Raw genomic sequence first — 20563 nt, forward strand, 5'->3', positions numbered from 1 at the left:
GTGGGAGGAAACCGGAGCACCCGGAGGAAACCCACGCACACACGGGGAGGATGTGCATACTCCGCACAGACAGTGACCCAAGCCGGAATCGAACCTGGGACCCTGGAGTTGTGAAGCGATTGTGCTATCCACAATGCTACCGTGCTGCCCTTCATCCTGCCTATTCTTTCATTTCGACTCTGACTACCACGTGGCACTGGTAGCAATCCTGAGGTTACTACCTCGGAGGTCCGACTTTTTAAACTTGGCTCCTAACTTCCTAAATTCTGCTTGTAGGACCTCATCCCATTTTATACCTATATCATTGGTGCCTATATGCACTACGACAACTGGCAGTTCACTCTCCCTCTTCCGAGACATCCCTGACCGTGCACCTGAGAGGCAACATACCATTCAGTAGTCTCGTTTTCGACCACAGAACCGCCTATCTACTCCCCTTACAATTGAATCCCCCATGTCTATAGCCTTTCCACTCTTTTTTCCACCCTTCTGTACAGCAGAGCCAGCCACGGTGCCATGAACCTTGCTACTGCTGCCTTCCCCTGGTGAGTCATCTCCCCCAACCGTATCCAAAACGGTATACCTGTTTTGGAGGGAGATGACCGCAGGGGACACCTTGCACTGCCTTCCTGCTCTTTCTCTGCCTTTTGGTCACCCATTCCCGTTCTCCCTCAGCAATCCTAATCTGTGGTGTGACCAATTCGCTAAACATGCTATCCACGACCTCCTCAGCATCGCGAATGCTCCAAAGTGAGTCCATCCGCAGCTCCAGAGCCGTCATGCGGTCTAACAAGAGCTGCAGCTGGACACACTTCCCACACGTGGTTAACAGGGCAGAATCTCAGCTACATTCTGCATGGTAAGCGTTTTTTTTTTTCTCATGTTATTAGGGCGCAGCAAGCTATATTTGTATCATTCAGCAGAATCACCAATTTTACAGGGTTCACTTGAGAGTAGCAGCAGTATATATTTTGTGAAGGGTCTAACGGGAGTTTATGTTTAAAAAAAATGTTTTTTCCCCCCTTTTTAATCTTTTTGGGAATTTAGATCAGAGGGATGGAAGCTGGGGCAGTTGCATGCGCCTCCTGTAGGATGTGGGTGGGAAGGGACACTAGTGTCCCCACTGACTACACATGAGGAAAGTGCACCCAACTTCAGCTCCTCAGAGACGGTGTTAGGGAACTGGAGCAGGAGCAACTTTGGATCATCCGGCAGGCAGAGGGGGTGATGGAGAGGAGTTACAAGGAGGTTTCGGACATGAGTAGCTGGGTTACAGTCAGGGGAAGGAAAGGGAACGGGCAGACAGTGCAAGGATCCCCCGTGGCCGTTCCCCTTCAAAACAAGTATACAGGTGTGGATGCTGTTGGGGGGCGGGGGAGCTACCAAGAGAAAGCCTTGGCAGCCAGGTCTCTGGCACTGAGCCTGGCTCTGTGGCTCAGAAGGGAAGGGAGGAGAATAGAAAAGCGATAGTGATGGGAGACTCAATGGTTAGGGGAATGAATAGAAGATTCTGTGGTTGCGAACGAGACTCCCGGAAGGTATGTTGCCTCCCGGATACCAGGGTCAGGGATGTCTTGGCTCAAGTCGACAGGATTCTTAAGGGGGAGCAACCAGAAGTCTTGGTGCATATAGGCACCAACGGCCTAGCTAAGAAAAGGGATCAGGATCTAAAAGATGATTTTAGGGAGTTGGGTTAGAAGCTAAAGAGCAGGACGAGCAGAGTAGTAATCTCAGGATTGCTACTGGTACAACATGCAAGTGAGGCAAGGAACAAAGAGCGAGTGCAGCTGAACACGTGGCTAAATGGTTGGTGCAGGAGGGAAGGCTTCAGATATGTAGATCATTGAGGCACCTTCTGAGGAAGGTGCAACCTATTCATGAAGGACGGGTTGCACAAAAACTGGAGGGGTACTAAAATCCAAGGCAAGAGGTTTGCTAGAGCTCTTCGGGAGGGTTTAAAGTAGTTTGGCCTGTGAGGAAGGATAGACAGTTGATAGTTTGACAGTTTTTTCCCCAGAGCGTAGGAAGCTTAGGGGTGATTTTTTAGAGGTATATAAAATAATAAGGGGCATAGATAAGGTATGATGTGGAGATGCCGGCGTTGGACTGGGGTAAGCACAGTAAGAAGTCTTACAACACCAGGTTAAAGTCCAACAGGTTTGTTTCAAACACGAGCTTTCGGAGCGCTGCTCCTTCCTGAGGTAGATAGTCAACATCTTTTCCCAGAGATACAGGAATCTATAGGGATATGGGCCAAATGCAGGCAAGTGGGACTCGCTTAGTGATAGAAACTGGACGGCATGGACAAGCTGGGACAAAGGGCCTGTTTCCATGCTGTAGACATCTATGACTCTATGATAGAGCAAAATTGCACTCCGTGGAATGGGTTAAAGTGTGTCTGTTTCAATGCAAGGAGTGTCAAGAATAAGAGAGATGAACTTAAGAGCATGGATCAGTACGTGGAACTACGATGTTGTGGCCATTACATGGATTTCACCTGAGGAAGGAGCAGTGCTCCGAAAGCTAGTGACTCAAAACAAACTTGTCGGACTTTAACCTAGTGTTGTAAGACTTCTTACCATGGTTTCACATGGACAGCAGTAAATTGTAGGGGTGTAGGTTAGGTTGATCTTAGATTAGGATAAATGGTCGGCACAACATCGTAGGCTGAAGGGCCTGCTATGTGCAGTAATGTTCTATGTTCTAATATAGGGGAAATTAAAATCCCCTACCACAACATCCATGTTACTTTTGCACCTATCCAAAATCTCTCTACCTATCTGCTCCTTTATCTCTCGCTATCAGTTGTTGGCCTGAAATAAACACCCAACCTTGTGATTGCCCCCTCCTGTTCCTGAGCTCTAGACAGATTGCCTCATTACATGAGTCCTCCAAGGTATCCTCCTGCAGTACAACTATAATATTCTCCTTAGCCTGCAATGCTACTCTCCCAAGCTGACCAGTTAATGGCTGCAGGATCAGAGCTCAGAGGAGTAAATTGGGCAGGAATAGGTTGCAAAATTATTCTCAGTGGGCACATTGGGCAGGGGAAGGTTGGCAAGAGTTGTGGCATTTGGGGCACTGTTGATAAGGCAGCACTGAGTTCCTCAATGGTCCTTCAAAGGATGCTAAGAGAAATTGTAGCATTATCTAAGAGAGGGTCAACCCTGGGCAGCAGAAGAGCACTGAAGAATTGGGGTGGAAATTTGGAGGGACAGAATAAGAACATAAGACCTGGAGTGGGCCATCTGGCCCTTCGAGTCTGCTCCGCCGTTCATGGCTGATCTTTTGTGGACTCGGCTCCACTTTCCAGCCCGAACATTATATCCTTTTATTCCTTTATTCTCCAAAAAACTATCTTTATCTTGAAAACATTTAATGAAGGAGCCTCAACTGCTTCACTGGGCAGGGAATTCCATAGATTCACAACCCTTTGGGTGAAGCAGTTCCTCCTAAGCTCAGTCCTAAATTTACTTCCCCTTGGCAGGAGAGAAATTAAAGGATGATAACTAGTTATTGTGGTATCTGTCTCGGCACAACAGCACAACAGAAGAGTGTCACCTAGCTTGAGAGACCAATGGGGACCAAGAGTCAGTGATCACCCCAAAGGGTGGAGTCCTCTCCTGGGAAGAATACATCTGGAAGCCGTATAGTAAGCACGCAAGGACCGGAGCAGCTGCTGCTCCAAGGCAGCCTCGGGCTGCAAACCCCTATACATCTTTTCTCTTTATCAATAAATAGATTTTGCTCCTAATGAAGCTGTGAATGTCTTGCCGCCGTCTGAAGTGCCATTACATAACAATAACATGACACAGGGGTCTAGGAGCAGTAAAGAGATGATACAAAACAAAAACAAACCTTCTGAAACTAACAGTGTTCCTTCAGCAGCTGCTAAAGTATTTCATAAGACACTTACTGGTGATGGCAGCAAAATTGTTGAGGCCACAACGAATACGGTTAACCTGAACCTGGGGTGTGAACTCAGACCAGCCGAACAGCGTTGGTAGGATCATCTCCGGCACTTTGGATTCAGAAAGATTACAGCCTTTTCCTAGAATTCCATAACCCCAGACGAACACATTGCCTTCCCCTGAAATTAACAAAATAATACAAGTTAAGTCTTGTCAAATTGTTTATTAAGACAGGATAGAATTTTCCATGAACACTTTCAGATACTGAATAACATTGGGCAAATGACAGGTTCACAAAGAAACTCATAACTCTGTTGGGTGGACGGTTCCTGAGATTAAGGGCCAGTGGCTCAGGGTACAACATTCTCACCTCAGTCGGGAGGCTGTAGGTTGAAGCTGCACTTCAGGTACTTCAGCACATAATCTAGGCTGGCATTCCAAAACTTGAAGAAGTATTGCACTAGAGGTACAGTCTTTCAGATGAGACCATAAGGTCTGCTTTAAAATGGATCCAAAGGATTCTGTGGTGGTATCCACAGAGCTTCATGGGAACTTTCTGTATTATTCCTTATGTCAGAATAAAGCTTGTAGTCTTGCAGTTGAAGAAGATGCTTTATTTGTAAGTTTGTTCTCTCTCCTGAGCTCATACGAGACGTTACATCAAGATTATATACTGTGCTGAGCTGTCTGTGTCTGCTCACGAGCTGCAGTCCTTGTCAAGAGTGGCCCTTGACTTCCTGTTTTGTCTATTATATACATTTCTGGAGCCCCCTCTAGTGGTTACTTAGTTGTGGTGTATTTACATTAACCCCTTGTGTATATACAGCGATGCATATCACTACATCCCCTTTTTCTCTTTTTACATATTTTCTGTACGTTGTTAAAGAAAATTGTACAAAACATGAAGATAAATGATATATACAAGTTGTGATGATATTGATGATTATACAAAGCCAATTAATATTTATGAGTTCAATCTTAATTTAAAAAAAATTATGAGTCCATGCTGTTTGAATTTGTTCGGTTGAGGGTTTTTTTCTGTTGTTGAAGTGGTGTAGCCACCTGGGGTGGCCATGTCCCGATTCCAAAATGGATGCCCGCAAGGAGTATAGGGAAAATTGCCAGCCACAGGGAAAACAAGCAGGTGCCAGGTTTCCTGTGTATTAAGGTTTGCAGAACCCAGACAAGACCGAAACCACTAGCCATTTACATACTAATGAGCGATCTCCAGAAACATTGAAACAATCGGGACCAAGACAGACTCCCCGGTGCTAGTGGGAGCTCGGACAAAGGCAGGCCAACGAACACCTGGGGCCCGCCCAACGATCAGGAAACAACTCCAGTATTTGAAACAAATCGATGAGAACGATTGAGACCTGGTCCAATTAATTGGGATCAAGTCCGGGGCCCGCCAAAAAGAGGGCAAAGCCCCTGGGACCTATAAGATAGCGTACCCAAGTTCAGTTCATTCTTCTAGGCCTTGACTCTCAACGAGGAGAGACCTGCCTAGCAGCTGCATCAACCAAGTAAGTCTCAGATCAACGCACGCTACGAGATAGGCGCTCCTAGCTACTATTCCGTACCAGCTCGAAGCCGACAGAATCAGAAACGGACAAAGGTCATTGTTCCTCTGACCTGGTGGGCCATTTGAAGCTAAGTACAGGCTTTTAGTAATAGTGATAGTTTAGTAAGTAGAGTTTTATGCATGAGTATTGATTGACTGTGTATAATAAATGTGTATTGATTTCAAACTTACTAACTGGTGTATTGAGTTATTGATCAGCACTTGGCTTTGAACCTCGTGGTGGTATCAGAAAGATACCTGCCGACTCTAGAGCAAAGCTTATTAAAACAGAGCAATTAAGTAAAAGCATAACGAGCAACTGTGGTGATGTTGATATTGTAATTTCTTTGTGAATGTTGTCAGTGTTCTTGTGTTTAAGTAACCGACAAGTCATCACGAGGTGTTTGAATGGTTGAACCACTAATGTTGACTGACGTGGACTTTTTTCTGTGCTTGTGGTATCGATTTAGTGTGTCATCTGCCTTGAAAGATGGTGTTCTTGTTTGTTCTGGAGCAAATGTGAATTTGTGAGATTCGTTGTCATGCCATAGTATGTTTGTACTCGTGTCAATGTTTTGGAGTGTGCTGTTTGTATTGCCCTTCATGTGCAGAGTTGTACCATGTTGTACAGGTCGTTGTTTCATTGTTGTTGTTTCTGTCTTTGTTGTTTTCGTTGTTCTTCTTGTTGTTTTTGTTGTGCTTGTTGTTGCTGTCAAGTCGTTATTATGCTTCTTGTTGTGCTTGTAGTTTTTGTTGCTGTGCTTGCGATTCTTGTTGTTTTTATTGTTGGTGTTGTTCTTGTTTCTGTTGTGCTTCTTGTGATTTTTGTTGCTCTTGTTGCGCTCAATGACTGTTCCGTGTGGATAATTTGAGTAATTCTTAAAGTTGTGTCCTTTGTGGTATCTGATGTTTCATTGAGCTTTTCTTCTTGAGGATTGTGAGAATGATCTGATGATGCATTGATCTTGGTGACATCAGTCATTTGTGGTGGATTTGATTCCTCTTTGCTTTCTTGGTGCTCCTCTTCTGGAGTCATTTCCTGTTGATCTGCTTCATCCGTGATCTCTTGGTGCTCCTCTCTTCTGGAGTCATTTCTGTTTAATTTGAATCATCTTTGGTTTCTTGGTGTTCCTCTTCTGGAGTCAAGATCTTCAAGATTTCATTTTCTTGTGGGATGTCAAGAGAGGATGAGGTTTTTATTGATGCAGTCTCACTGGACTAGAGTAGTTTTACCTTGATTGTTGAGTGCTTCTGTACGGACGAGCTGAGATCGGTCAGTCTCGCCGTGATCTTGCACAGCGTGTATGCTAACTGCGTTGAGTTAGCCCTGTTGCCTCATGGCACCGAGGTCCCAGGTTCGATCCCGGCTCTGGGTCACTGTCTGTATGGGGTTTGCATATTCTCCCCGTGTTTGCGTGGGTTTCGCCCCCACAACCCAAAGATGTGCAGCTAGGTAGATTGGCCACACTAAATTACCCCTTAATCGGAAAAAATGAATTGGGCATTGTAAATTTTTTTTTAAAGTGTATGCTAACTGTGATCACTGTGACACTATTCGTACATAATGGTTGGACATGCACCGTCTTCTTGTTGTTCATATGTGCTGGGTACACTTGCATTGTCTTTGTTGTTCTCGTGAGCTTGGTAGAATTTCATAGTCTGCTTCTGGTTGTTCAGATAAGGTGGATGGACCTTCATGGTCTTGTTCATGTTTGGTTGGTGCTCTGGAGTCTTTAATTGCTTCCATTCGTTAGTCTGTCAACGAGCTCTCTGTGGAGGCTTGCGTCGCTCTCTCTGTGGAGTCTTCCATCGCTCTCTGTGTGGAGTCGTGCAGTATTCTATCTGTGGAGCCGATCTGTGCTCTCTCAATGGAGTCGGTCAGTACTCGCTGTGTGGCGTTGTTTTTTTCTTGGGTATTTGACAGGTTGCTGTCATCCAATGTATCGACGATCTGCCATTGCATCATGGTATTGGATTCATCTATCATGAGTAGAGTAGTGTTGAGCTTTTCAACCGTGTCGCTGCTGCTATGATTAGCATATCCGAATAACTCAGCCATGTCCGAGTGGTATTGTTCGATAAACAAATCATCTTTTTTTGTTTTGGATTTGTTATTGTGCTCTTTACTTTGGGTGGTGCAAACTGCTTGTTGCAGGGTGCTGCAAACGTTATTTTCAACTGCTGGTAGAAGTTCTGGCAATTTTGCACCTTTTGAGGTTGAATTTTTTAGTTTTGTGCCTTCAAGAGTCTTGTTTGTGATTTTCAGGCATTTCCCCTTTAAGTTAGCATGGTCTGAGTCTTCTAACATCATTACGCTCGTGACATAAAGGGTAGGAATCGATTGCCCATGCACAAATTGATTTTCCTTTACTGTGCGCTCTTTCGTAAACTGTGCATGCACAGCAGATCCATCTTTGAACAGTGTGCTTTTTGTTCAACTGCGCATGCACAGATCCATCTGCGAACGGTGTTTGAGCTTCTTCTGACTGCGCATGCAACGATTTGCATCCAAAACATCTTTTTTCAACTGCACATGCGCGGCTGTGGCTTCTTGCGCATGCGCAGACCCAGATTTGCATCCTTTTTCCCCCGGGCAGTTTAAAATGTGCTCAGACGCCATTTTAACTTCTTTAGACACATGGAGAAGAGTTTTTTCGGCATTCTTTCTTGATAAAGACTTAATGTTATTGTTTTCTTGCAATCTGCACTTTTCAATCGCAATTTCCAGCATTAAACCTTTCTTTTATGATGATTGTTTGAGTTTCGCATCACTCATTCTCTGTGCAATTTGGTCTCCGAGCATTGAATGTCTTAAAGCAGCATTGTTACTGGTGTTAGTGATCTTCAAATGTTTTGAGTATTACTTCTAATTTGGTGTTGTCTTCACCTTTCAAGTAACGAAAGTAACGAATAGATTTCTCTAGCTTCATGTCCTGCTAGTAGCAATGCTATTTATGTTTCTTCTGAGGCGGTGCTCAAATCATTAGCTACGATATATAGTTCAAACGTTTGTTTCAAAATTTTCCAATTATGACTTAAATTACCGGTCGTTTTCAGCTGTGGTGGAGTTCCGAGTTTCATCAACTCAGCGAAGTCTCCCCACGTCAAATGTCTGGGTTTCTTCTGTTTTCGATGTTTCTTTGTCTGCATCTTGTGTAATCTTAAGTCTCCTGGTACCATGTATTATTCCTTATGTCTGAATAAAGCTCGTAGTCTTGCAGTTGAAGAAAATGCTTTATTTGTAAGATTGTTCTCTCGCCAGAGCTCATACTAGACGTTACATCAAGATTATATACTGTGCTCAGCTGTCTGTGTCTGCTCACGAGCTGCTGTCCTTGTGAAGAGTGCCCCTTGACTTCCTGTTTTGTCTATTATATACATCTCTAGTGCTCCCTCCAGTGGTTATTTAGTTGTGGTGTATTTATATTAACCCCATGTGTACATACAGTGATGCAATCACTACACTTTGTTCTTAAACTGGATTTATCTACTTCAAAATAGCGAATAAATTCAACAGCAAATTGGCACGTAGTCTATGAATGTGATTTATATAGACTTCCAGAAGGCATTCAAAAAAGACACACATAGAAACTGTAACGAAAAATGACAAGTGCATAGACAGTCAACGTTTTGACATGGGCAGGAAGTGGTTAGAATGTAGAAGAGAGTCTGGGAAGACGCGTTTACTCAGAATGACAGGATGTGATAATTGGTGTCCTCCAAGAATCTGTACTGAGGCTTAAGTTTCTCACTATATTTTTGAATGTCATAAGGTAAAAAAAAGGTAAAGTTGCCCTAGTCCCAGATGACCATAGCCTGCTTTCCCCTTTAAAGGCGGGAGCTGACTGGTAGTGATTTTATAGAATTTACAGCCCATTGAGTCTGCACCGGCCCTTAGAAAGAGCACCATACCGAAGCCCACACCGCCACCCTATCCTGACACCTCCGCCCTATCCCGTAACCCCACTTAACCTTTTTGGACACAAAGGGCAATTTAGCATAGCCAATCCACCTAACCTGCACATCTTTGGACTGTGCGAAGAAACCGGAGCACCCAGAGGAAACCCACGCAGACATGGGGAGAACATGCAGACTCCGCACAGACAGTGACCCAAACCAGGAATAGAACCTGGGAACCTGGAGCTGTGAAGCAACTGTGTTAACGACTGTGCTACCATGCTGCCCATTACGAGGGAGGTTATTAGGAGGGAATGTTAGGTGTGTTAAAAAGCGGCAGTACGGTGACGCAGTGGTTAGCATTGCTGCCTCACGGCGCCGAGGTGCCAGGTTCGATCCTGGCTCTGGGTCACTGTCCGTGTGGAGTTTGCACATTCTCCGTGTTTGCATGGGTTTCGCCCCCACAACCCAAAGATGTGCAGGGTAGGTGGATTGATTATGCTCAATTGCCCCTTAATTAGAAAAAAAATGAATTGGGTACTCTAAAATTTTTATTTTTTTTTAAAAGATGTGTTAAAAAGCATTAAGGTAGACAAATCCCCAGGGCCAGATGCCATCTATCCCAGATTTAAGCAATCTGGGATAGATGGCATCTGGCCCTTGGGAGACAAGAGATGAAATCGCTGGGCTCTGACAGAAACCTTTGTGTCCTCATTGGCCACAGATGAGATCCCAGAGGATTGGAGGATAGCCAATGTTGTACCGTTATTTAAGGAGGTATAATCCAGGTAATTATAGGCCTGAGCTTGACGTCAGTAATAGTAAAATTATTGGAAAAGATTCTCAGAGATAGGATCTATGCACGTTTGGTAGTGAATGGTCTTATTAGCGATAGCCAACATAGTTTTGTATGAGGAAGGTCACGTCTCACTAATATAATAGAATTTTTTGTGGTGACAAAAATGACTGACGAGTGAAGGGCTGTGGATGTTGTCTACATGCACTTTAGTAAAACATTTGATACGGTAAATCATGGCAGGCTGGTGCAAAATATTAAATCACATGGGGTTAGAGGTGAACGAGCTGGATGGATTCAGAACTGGCTTGGCCATAGAAGACAGAGGGAAGCAATGTTTTTCCGAATGGAGGTACGTAACTAGTGGTGTTCTGCAGGGATCAGTAATGGGACCTCTGCCATATAAATGCTAACACGGAGAATGTGCAAACTCCATATAAATGACTTGGAAGGAAACGTCGCGGGTCTGATCAGCGAGTTTACGAATGATATGAAGATTGCATGAGTTGCGGATAGTGATGAAGATTGTCAGAGATTACAACAGGATATAGATAGGTTGCAAAATTAGGCAGAGAAATGGCAGATGGAATTTTACCCGGACAAATGAGAGGTGATGCATTTTGGTAGATCCAATTCAGGTGGGAGCTATAAAATAAATGGCAGAACCATCAAGAGCATAGAGACAGAGAGAAGAGAGAGAGGGTTCGTAGAGAAAGAGAGGGATGGAGAGAAAGAAGGGGGTGGTGGAGAGCGAGAGAGGGGTGGACGCAGAGAGAGAGGGGGGTGGAGAGAGAGAAGGGGGTGGTAGAGAGAGGGAGGGTTGGAGAGAGAGAAGGAGGTGGTGAAGAGAGAGAGAGAGATGGGGTGAGAGAGATGGGGTGAGAGAGGGGGGTGGTGGAGAGAGAGGTGTACAGAGAATGGGGGTGGAGAGAGTGGGAGAGAGAGGGGGGTGGTGGAGAGAGGGGAGGTTGAGAGAGAGGGAGAGAGAGAGGGGGTGATGGGCGTGCAGGTCCACAGATCCTTAAAAGTGGCAGCACAGGTGAAAATGGTGGTAAAGAAAGCATGTGGCATGCTTGCCTTGATAGGACTGGGTATCGAATATTAAAGCTCCAAAATTACGTAACAATTATATAGAACGTTGGTTAGGCCACATTTGGAATACTGTATCCAATTTTGGTCACCGCACTACCAGAAGGACGTGGAGGCTTTGGAGAGAGTACAAAAAAGGATGACCAGGATGTTGCCTGGTACTCTCATATTAGCTATGAGGAGAGATTGAATAAACTGGGATTATTCTCCCTAGAGAGACGGAGGCTGAGGGGCGACTTGATAGAAGTCTATAATATTATTATGGGTATAGATGGGATGAACATTTGGGAGGCCTTTTACCAGGGCAAAAATGACAATTACAAGGGGGTACAAGAGTGATAGGGGAAAAGATTCAGTGGAGATGTGCGGGGGATGTTTTTTTTTTACACAAAGGATGGTGATGCACTGCCAAGTGAGGTGGCTGAGGCAGATATGTTCGTGACTCTTAAGACTGATCTGGATAGGCACATGATCAGTGGGCAGCACGGTAGCATGGTGGTTAGCATAAATGCTTCACAGCTCCAGGGTTCCAGGTTCGGTTCCCGGCTGGGTCACTGTCTATGCAGAGTCTGCACGTCCTCCCCGTGTGTGCGTGGGTTTCCTCCGGGTGCTCCGGTTTCCTCCCACAGTCCAAAGATGTGCGGGTTAGGTGGATTGGCAATGCTAAATTGCCCATAGTGTCCTAAAAGTAAGGTGGGAGGTGGGGGGGGGGGGGGGGGGGGGGTTGTTGGGTAACGGGTAGAGGGTGGATACGTGGGTTTGAGTAGGGTGATCATGGGCCGAAGGGCCTGTTCTGTGCTATGTTCTATGTTCATGAACAGCCGGGGTATAGAAAGATACAGGCAGTTGGTCTAGATAAGACACTGGTGCAGGCTTGGAGGGCGAAGGGCCTGTTCCTGTGCTGTATTGTTCTTTGTTCATTAACCTGAGGATCACCGCAGCTCAGGTGAGGGGCAAGGTTGAGAAGGTGGGGCCTTCATGAATAACCTCAATTGGTAATTAATTGATGAATGAAAGTCTGTGGATGTCATCTACATGGACTTTAGTAAGGCATTTGACAAGGTCGCTCATGGCAAACTGGTACAAAAGGTAATGTTGCTTGGATTTTGGGGTGTGCTAGTTAGATGGATGAAGAACTGGCTTGGCAACAGGAGACCGAGAGTAACAGTGACTTCCGGTAGCGCTCGCGAGCAAAGCGACCGCATCGAGAAGAGGCTCCCGCCTGCCCCTGCTATTTCGGACATTTTCACTGGTTTCCCTGTTGTCTTTTCGGTCTTTGGGGCCTGAGGAACAGGCGCCGGGTCGGGCAGGGTTAGAGCTGGTGACGAGCCTTGCTGGGGTGTCCAGCAGCCGAAGCGGGAGGCATTGAGCCTGAACCGAGCGGCGGAGGCGGAACTTGGCTGGAGGCGAGGCAATTGAGGCGGCAGGTCCGAATCCAGGACGTGACGTAAAGAGGGAGTAGAGCACATCGGTGGTCCCGCTGAAAATGGATGTTTGAGAAGTTTGATGTCCGGTCCTGGGGGGGTGGGGGAGAGATTCTATTGGATTTTGGAAATTTTTTTGTTGTTCATTCTAATTATTTATTAATTTTGGGATTGAAGGAAAGAGGAAAAAATATTAAGTCATTAAAAAGCAGCTGGTAAGAAGGGATGAATCCCGGGTTCGCCGTCGAATGAGAGGACCAGTAAAAGCGCTGACAAGATGGCGGATGCTGGACCGCATGGTGGGGCCGCACTACTTAGGGTGGAAAAGATGACCAAGGTGATGGCTGTGGAGCTGGAAAAGCAGTTTGCGAGGTACATTGAGGAAGGAGATGGCGGTCGCACTGAGATCATTGGTGGAGGAGGCAATCGCCCTGGACTTCACATTGTTATAGAATTTAAGTTTTTGTTTGGTTTGATTGGTTTTTTTTTGTTGCAACGGTTATATGTTATTTTATTGAATTATGTGGGTTACACTGTTTTTCTTTTTCTTCTGTGACTGGGTGGGAGAGGACAGAATGCCTTGGGTGGGGATAGTCACCCTAGCTAACTACAGTCAGCTACTGAACGGAGGTGAGGTGAGAGGAGGGCTGCGGACATTAGTCTGGTTAGCAGGTTGTGAAGGACTGAAGATGGTGGATAAGTAGCGGGGTGAGAGACCCCCCCAGTTAGGATAGTCACGTGGAACGTGAGGGTGTTGGGAGGTCCAGTCAAAAGGTCAAGGGTGGTTGCACATCTTAAAAGTTCGAAGGCCTCAGTAAAGATAATAATCAGCTCCTGCATTGGAGGTTAGATGTAGGGCTGTTGGTGGACGAATCGGTGTGCTAAAGGCTGAGAAAATGCATACAAAATTACCTGCAGGTAAATGAAATGGGGGAAGTCTCAGCAGCGATGGTCTGGGAAGCGCTGAAGGCAGTGGCGAGAGGAGAGCCGATCTCGATCCGGGCTCACAGGGACAGGATGGACAGGGCAGAGACGGACCGACTGGTGAAAGAGATTCTAGAAGTCGACAGGAGGTACGCGGAGACTCCACAGATAGGGCTTTTCAGGGAGCAGCGGAGGCTGCAGGCGGAGTTCGGCTTGTTAACCACAGGGAGGGCAGTGGAACAGCTCAGAAAGGCCAGGGATCTACGATCTACGAGCAAGATGCTTGCACAGCAGCTCAGAAAGAGGGAGGCAGCTAGAACAATAGGGAATTGACGGGGATGGGAACTTGGTTGGGGATTCGGCAGGGGTAAATAAGGCGTTTAGGCATTTCTACAGTAGGCTGTACAGGTCGGAACCTCCTACGGGGCCAGAGGGGATGAGGCGCATCCTGGAGGGGCTGACTTTCCCAAAGGTGGACGGGGAGCTGGTAGAAGGGCTGGGGCCCCCAATCGGGTTGGAAGAGATAGTGGAGGGTCTGAAGGCCATGCTGGCGGGTAATGGGGAATGAGCCCGGCCAGGTGGTAGAAGTTTCAGTCGGAGAGCATTTCGGGAACAGTGACCACAATTCAGTAAGTTTTAAAGTGCTGGTGGACAAGGATAAGAGTGGTCTTAGGATGAATGTGCTAAATTGGGGGAAGGCTAATTATAACAACGTTAGGCTGGAACTGAAGAACCTAGATTGGGGGAGGATGTTTGAGGGTAAATCAACATCTGACATGTGGGAGGCTTTCAAATATCAGTTAAAAGGAATTCAGTACCGGCATGTTCCTGTGCGGAAGAAGGATAAATACGGCAAATTTCGGGAACATTGGATAACGAGAGATATTGTAGGCCTCATCAAAAAGAAAAAGGAGGCATTTGTCAGGGCTAGAAGGCTGGGAACAGACAAAGCCTGTGTGGAATATAAGGAAAAAGGGAAGGAGCTGAAGCAAAGAGTCAGGAGGGCTAGAAGAGGTCACGAAAACTCATTGGCAAATAGGGTTAAGGAAAATCCCAAGGCTTTTTACACATACATAAAAAGCAAGAGCGTAGCCAGGGAAAGGGTTGGCCCACTGAAGGATAGGCAAGGGAATATATGTGTGGAGCCAGAGGAAATGGGCGAGGTACTAAATGAATACTTTGCATCAGTATTCACCAAAGAGAAGGAATTGGCTGATGTTGAGTCTGGAGAAGGGTGTGTAGATAGATTGGGTCACATTGAGATCCTAAAAGACGAGGTGTTGGGCCTCTTGAAAAATATTAAGGTAGATAAGTCCCCAGGGCCAGATGGGATCGACCCCAGCATACTGAAGGAGGCAAGAGAGGAAATTGACAGCCTTGACAGAAATCTTTGGATCCTCACTGTCTTCAGGTGATGTTCCGGAGGACTGGAGAATAGCCAATGCTGTTCCTTTGTTTAAGAAGGGTAGCAAGGATAATCCAGGGAACTACAGGCCGGTGAGCCTTACGTCAGTTGTTGGGAAATTACTGGAGAGAATTCTTCGAGACAGGATCTACTCCCATTTGGAAGCAAATGGATGTATTAGTGAGAAGCAGCATGGTTTTGTGAAGGGGAGGTCGTGTCTCACTAACTTGATAGTTTTTCAAAGAGGTCACAAAGATGATTGATGCAGGTATATTAAGAAGTCTTACAACACCAGGTTAAAGTCCAACAGGTTTGTTTCAAACACGAGCTTTCGGAGCGCAGCTCCTTCCTCAGGTGAGGAACCTGAGGAAGGAGCTGCGCTCCGAAAGCTCGTGTTTGAAACAAACCTGTTGGACTTTAAACTGGTGTTGTAAGACTTCTTACTGTGCTCACCCCAGTCCAACGCCGGCATCTCCACATCATGATGCAGATATGGCAGTGGATGTTGTCCATATGGACTTAAGTAAGGGCTTTGACAAGGTCTCTCATGGTAGACTGGTACAAAAGGTGAAGTCACACGGGATCGGGGTGAGCTGGCAAGGTGGATACAGAATTGGCTAGGTCATAGAAGGCAGAGAGTAGCAATGGAAGGGTGCTTTTCTAATTGGAGGGCTGTGACTAGTGGTGTTCCGCAGGGATCAGTGCTGGGACCTTTGTTGTTCGTAGTATTTACAAATGATTTGGAGGAAAATGTAACTGGTCTGATTAGTAAGTTTGCAGACGACACAAAGGTTGGTGGAATTGTGGATAGCGATGAGGACTGTCAGAGGATACAGCAGGATTTGGATCGTTTGGTGACTTGGGCGGAGAGATGGCAGATGGAGTTTAAAACAGACAAATAGTGTTCTATGTTCTAAAATGTGAGGTAATGCATTTTGGAAGGTCTAATGCAGGTAGGAAATATACAGTGAATGGTAGAACCCTCAAGGGTGTGGATAGTCAGAGATCAACACGGTAGCATGGTGGTTAGCATAAATGCTTCACAGCTCCAGGGTCCCAGGTTCGATTCCCGGCTGGGTCACTGTCTGTGCGGAGTCTGCACGTCCTCCCAGTGTGTGCGTGGGTTTCCTCCGGGTGCTCCGGTTTCCTCCCACAGTCCAAAGACGCGCGGGTTAGGTGGATTGGCCATGCTAAATTGCCCGTAGTGTCCTTAAAAAGTAAGGTTAAGGGGGAGCGTTGTTGGGTTACGGGTATAGGGTGGATACGTGGGTTTGAGTAGGGTGATCATGGCTCGGCACAACATCGAGGGCCGAAGGGCCTGTTCTGTGCTGTACTGTTCTATCTATGTTCTATCTTGGTGTACAGGTCCACAGGTCACTGAAAGGGGCAACACAGGTGGAGAAGTTAGTCAAGAAGGCATACGGTATGCTTGCCTTCATTGGCCGGGGCATTGAGAAAAAGAATTGGCAAGTCATGTTGCAGCTGTATGAAACCTTAGTTGGGCCACACTTGGAGTATAGTGTTCAATTCTGGTCACCATACTACCAGAAGGATGTGGAGGCTTTAGAGAGAGTGCAGAAGAGATTTACCAGGATGTTGACTGGTATGGAGGGCATTAACTATGAGGAGCAGTTGAATAAACTCGTTTTTTTCTCACTGGAACGACGGAGGTTGAGGTGCGACCTGATAAGAGGTCTACAAAATTATGAGGGGCATAGACAGAGTGGATAGTCAGAGGCTTTTTCCCAGGGTAGAGGGGTCAATTACTAGGGGGCAGAGGTTTAAGGTGCGAGGGGCAAGGTTTAGAGGAGATGTACGAGGCAAGTTTTTTTACACAGAGGGTAGTGGGTGCCTGGAACTTGCTGCCAGAGGTGGTGATGGAAGCAGAGACGATAGTGACATTTAAGGGGCATCTTGACAAATACATGGACAGGAATGAAATAGAGAGGGACTTCCGGTGGCGGCGATGTCCGAGTGAGCCGCACATTCGGCGGGCTCTCACTCCGGCGGGACTTAACAACTGATTCCCCGCGATAGCGGGACCACGGGGGCGGCAAAAAGGCTGCCGGGAACAGAAGAGGAGAGCGGGCTGCAGCAGATGAAAGTGTGAGAGGCCAGCAGGTGAGGAGGAAAGAGAGAGAGAGAGACGGAGACAAGGAGGAAGCTGACCTGAAGGGTAAGATGGCGGACCCACGGACCTTCCTTCCTCCAGGACAAAGGAAAAACGTTTGGAGTTGCTGAGGAGGGACACCTTGGACCCACTTCAGATGCCCAGGAGGTAAGATTTAAGGAGCTGGGCGAAGGAAGGCGGCAGCGAAGGTGCTGAGGAGCGGGCTGCGGCACATGGAACAGCGGGATTCCAGAAGGCAGAAGAAGGAGAAAAAGGGACAGAGACAAGGACCTGAAGAAAATTACCTGGGACCTAGGATGGCGGACACACGGACCCCGGACTCAGCAATCCAGCTGGCGCTGGATAACATGCTCCAGGTAATGAAGTCCAGTTTTGAAGCGCTGAAGCGGGACAGCTTGGACCCAATCCAGAAAGCGGTGGATCAGCTGAACCAGAGGCTGGACGCCCAGGATGTTAAAGTTAAGGAGCTGGGAGAGGCGGTGGAGGAGCAGGCGGATGCGCAAACGGTTGCAGCGCTAGAAGTGGACGGCCTGAAAGAGCGGCAGAGAAGACTGCTGGACAGAGTGGAGGAGCTGGAGAATAGAGTCCGCAGGAACAATCTGAGGATGGTCGGCCTCCCGGAGGGGGCTGAGGGAGCTGATGCTGCAGCGTTTGTAGCAGACCTGCTGAAGCAGCTGATGGGGGCCGAAGCCTTTCCACGACCGCTGGAGCTGGAGGAGGCACACAGAGTGCAGGCAAGGCAGGGGCGGCCGGGCGGACCCCCCCGCCCGATGGTGATTAGGTTCCACAGGTTCGTGGACAAGGAGCGGGTGCTGCAGTGGGCAAAGAGCGCCAGGAGCAGCACGTGGAACAACAGTGTTCTCCGCATTTATCAGGACCTAAGCCAGGAGGTGGCTCGGCGGCGAGCAGCCTTTAAGAATGTCAAGGAGGTGCTGTTCAAGAAGCACGTGAAGTTTGGTCTGCTGTTCCCAGCTCGGCTATGGGTCACGCACCAGGGTCAACACCACTACTTCTCCGAGCCCGAAGAAGCGATGGATTTTGTGAGGGACCTGGGGCTGGTCCCGAAAGGAGGCCCCAAGGACGCGAGTTAGGGCCCGAGGATTTCTGTGGGAAGGAACGCCGAATGTGCCTGGACTGCTGCTCAACGGTTTGCTGGGCCAAAGGGGCCAAGCAGAACATGTGAGACTCTTTCCTTTGTTCATGGACATTTATGTGCTTTTTCTCTTTTTTCTGTGTTTTTTTTTCTTTTTTTTTTCCTGTTTGGGCTGGTTTGTGCTTTTTGTGCAGCTCGCGGAAGACACTGGAGCCGGCTTGCCCCAGTGGGTGGGGAGGAGGACGGGGAAACAAGGGGAATGGGACAGGAAGGCGCCGGAGTGTTGAGTCACCGGGCTAGCAGATTGGCTAGTCAAGGAAGCCAGATGGGGGGGGAAGTTACAGCCAGTAGATGGCAGGGGTGGGGGTATCGGGGGATGGGGTTAGGGGAGGGGGGGGTTGTTCTGCTGACGGGAGAGGGGCTTGAAATAGGCACTGGAAAGGAGGTCGAGGGTGGAGGCAGCCAAAGGGTGGGCCAGGAATAGCGCGACGCACGGGTCAGGTGCCGGCCCGAGAAAGGCTATGGCTGACCGGCGGGGTGGGGGGGGTGGGATGTGCCCCCCGACCAGGCTGATCACCTGGAACGTCAAGGGACTGAATGGGCCGGTTAAGAGGGCGCGGGTGTTCGCGCACTTGCGGGCCCTGAGGGCGGACGTAATTATGTTGCAGGAGACACATCTGAAAGTGTCAGACCAGACCAGGCTAAGGAAGGGCTGGATTAGCCAGGTCTTCCACTCGGACTTGGACTCGAAGTCCAGAGGGATGGCAATCATGATCAACAAGCGCGTGCAATTTGAGGCAGAGGGCATATCCGCAGACAGGGGGGGCAGATACCTGATGGTACGGGGCAGACTGGAGGGGAGAAGAGTGGTGCTGGTGAATATATATGCCCCGAACTGGGATGACGTGGACTTCATTAAAAGAGTGCTGGGGAAGATCCCGGACTTGGATTCTCGCAGGCTAATAATGGGAGGGGACTTTAACATGGTCCTTGACCCGACTTTGGATCGGTCGTGTCCCAGAACGGGTAGACTCTCAGCAATGGCAAGGGAGCTGAAAGGGTTTATGGAGCAAATGGGGGAAGTGGACCCCTGGAGAGAGGGACAGCCAACAGGAAGGGGCTACTCGTTTTACTCGCACGTCCATAAAGTATATTCCAGGATAGATTTCTTTGTACTAAGCAGGGACTGTATGGGGGAGGTAAAGAACACGGAATACTCAGCAATTACCATTTCAGACAATGCCCCGCATTGGGTGGACCTGCAGTTCGGGGGAGCGAGCTATCAACGCCCGCAATGGAGGCTAGATGTGGGACTGCTGTCGGAGGAGGGGATCTGCGAGAGGCTTCGGAAATGTATAAAAAATTACCTGCAGGTGAATGACACGGGGGAGGTCTCAGCGGCGACCGTGTGGGAGGCGCTAAAGGCAGTAGTGCGGGGGGAGCTGATTTCAATTGGGGCCCACAGAGCCAAGGCAGACCGGGCAGAGATGGATAGATTGGTCAGGGAAATGGGTCGGATAGATGAAGAGCACGCGGAGTCCCCAGGGGAGGTTTTACTCAGGGAGAGGCAGAGACTACAGGCGGAACTGGGGGCACTATCCACGAGCAGGGCCGTGGAACAGCTTAGGAAGGCGAGGGGAGTGGTGTACGAGCATGGGGAAAAGGCTAGCAGACTGTTAGCGCAGGAACTCAGGAGGAGGGAGGCGGCCAGGGAAATAGGTAGAGTGAGGGACGAGGGGGGGCGCAAAGTGGAGGATCCGGCAGAATTGAATAGGGTATCCCGGGACTTCTATCGTAAGCTGCACACTTCAGAGCCGCCGGAAGAACCAGAGGCGATGAAAAGGTTTCTGGACGGGTTAACATTCCCAACAGTTGTGGGGGGGGGGGGGGGGGGGGGGGGGGGGCGCGCGGGGGGGGGGGGGGGGGGGGGGGGGCGCGCGCGAGTGGAAGAGCTATTCCCCGATTAGAGTAGAGGAGGTATTGGGGGGCCTAAAGCCATGCAGTCGGGGAAGTCCCCGGGGCCGGATGGATACCCAGTAGAGTTTTATAGGAAGTTCTCTGAGCTGGTGGGCCCGGTCTTGGCGAGGGTTTTCAATGAGGCAAGGGACAGAGGGACCCTGCCACCGACAATGTCACAAGCCACCATATCTCTGATATTGAAACGGGATAAAGACCCGGAGGTGTGCGGGTCCTACAGGCCAATCTCCCTGATTAATGTAGACGCCAAGCTCCTGGCAAAGGTACTGGCGGGTAGAATGGAGGACTGTGTACCGGAGGTGATTGGGGAGGATCAAACGGGGTTCGTGAAAGGTAGGCAGCTGGCGGCCAA

At 48.2% G+C, this 20563-nt stretch overlaps 1 protein-coding gene across 2 annotated transcripts in view; it reads right to left on the minus strand.

Annotated features, from left to right (window-relative positions):
- Positions 1-20563, minus strand: part of rcc1l (RCC1 like) — a 242932-nt gene that overhangs the window by 52687 nt on the left and 169682 nt on the right. For both annotated transcript variants that reach the window (XM_038813553.1, XM_038813551.1), the window contains one exon: positions 3917-4090. In XM_038813553.1, coding sequence (XP_038669481.1) covers positions 3917-4090 — 174 coding nt within the window. The remainder of the gene's footprint in view (positions 1-3916; positions 4091-20563) is intronic.

This window comes from Scyliorhinus canicula, chromosome 12 (assembly GCF_902713615.1).
Source record: "Scyliorhinus canicula chromosome 12, sScyCan1.1, whole genome shotgun sequence".
Lineage (NCBI taxonomy): Eukaryota > Metazoa > Chordata > Chondrichthyes > Carcharhiniformes > Scyliorhinidae > Scyliorhinus > Scyliorhinus canicula.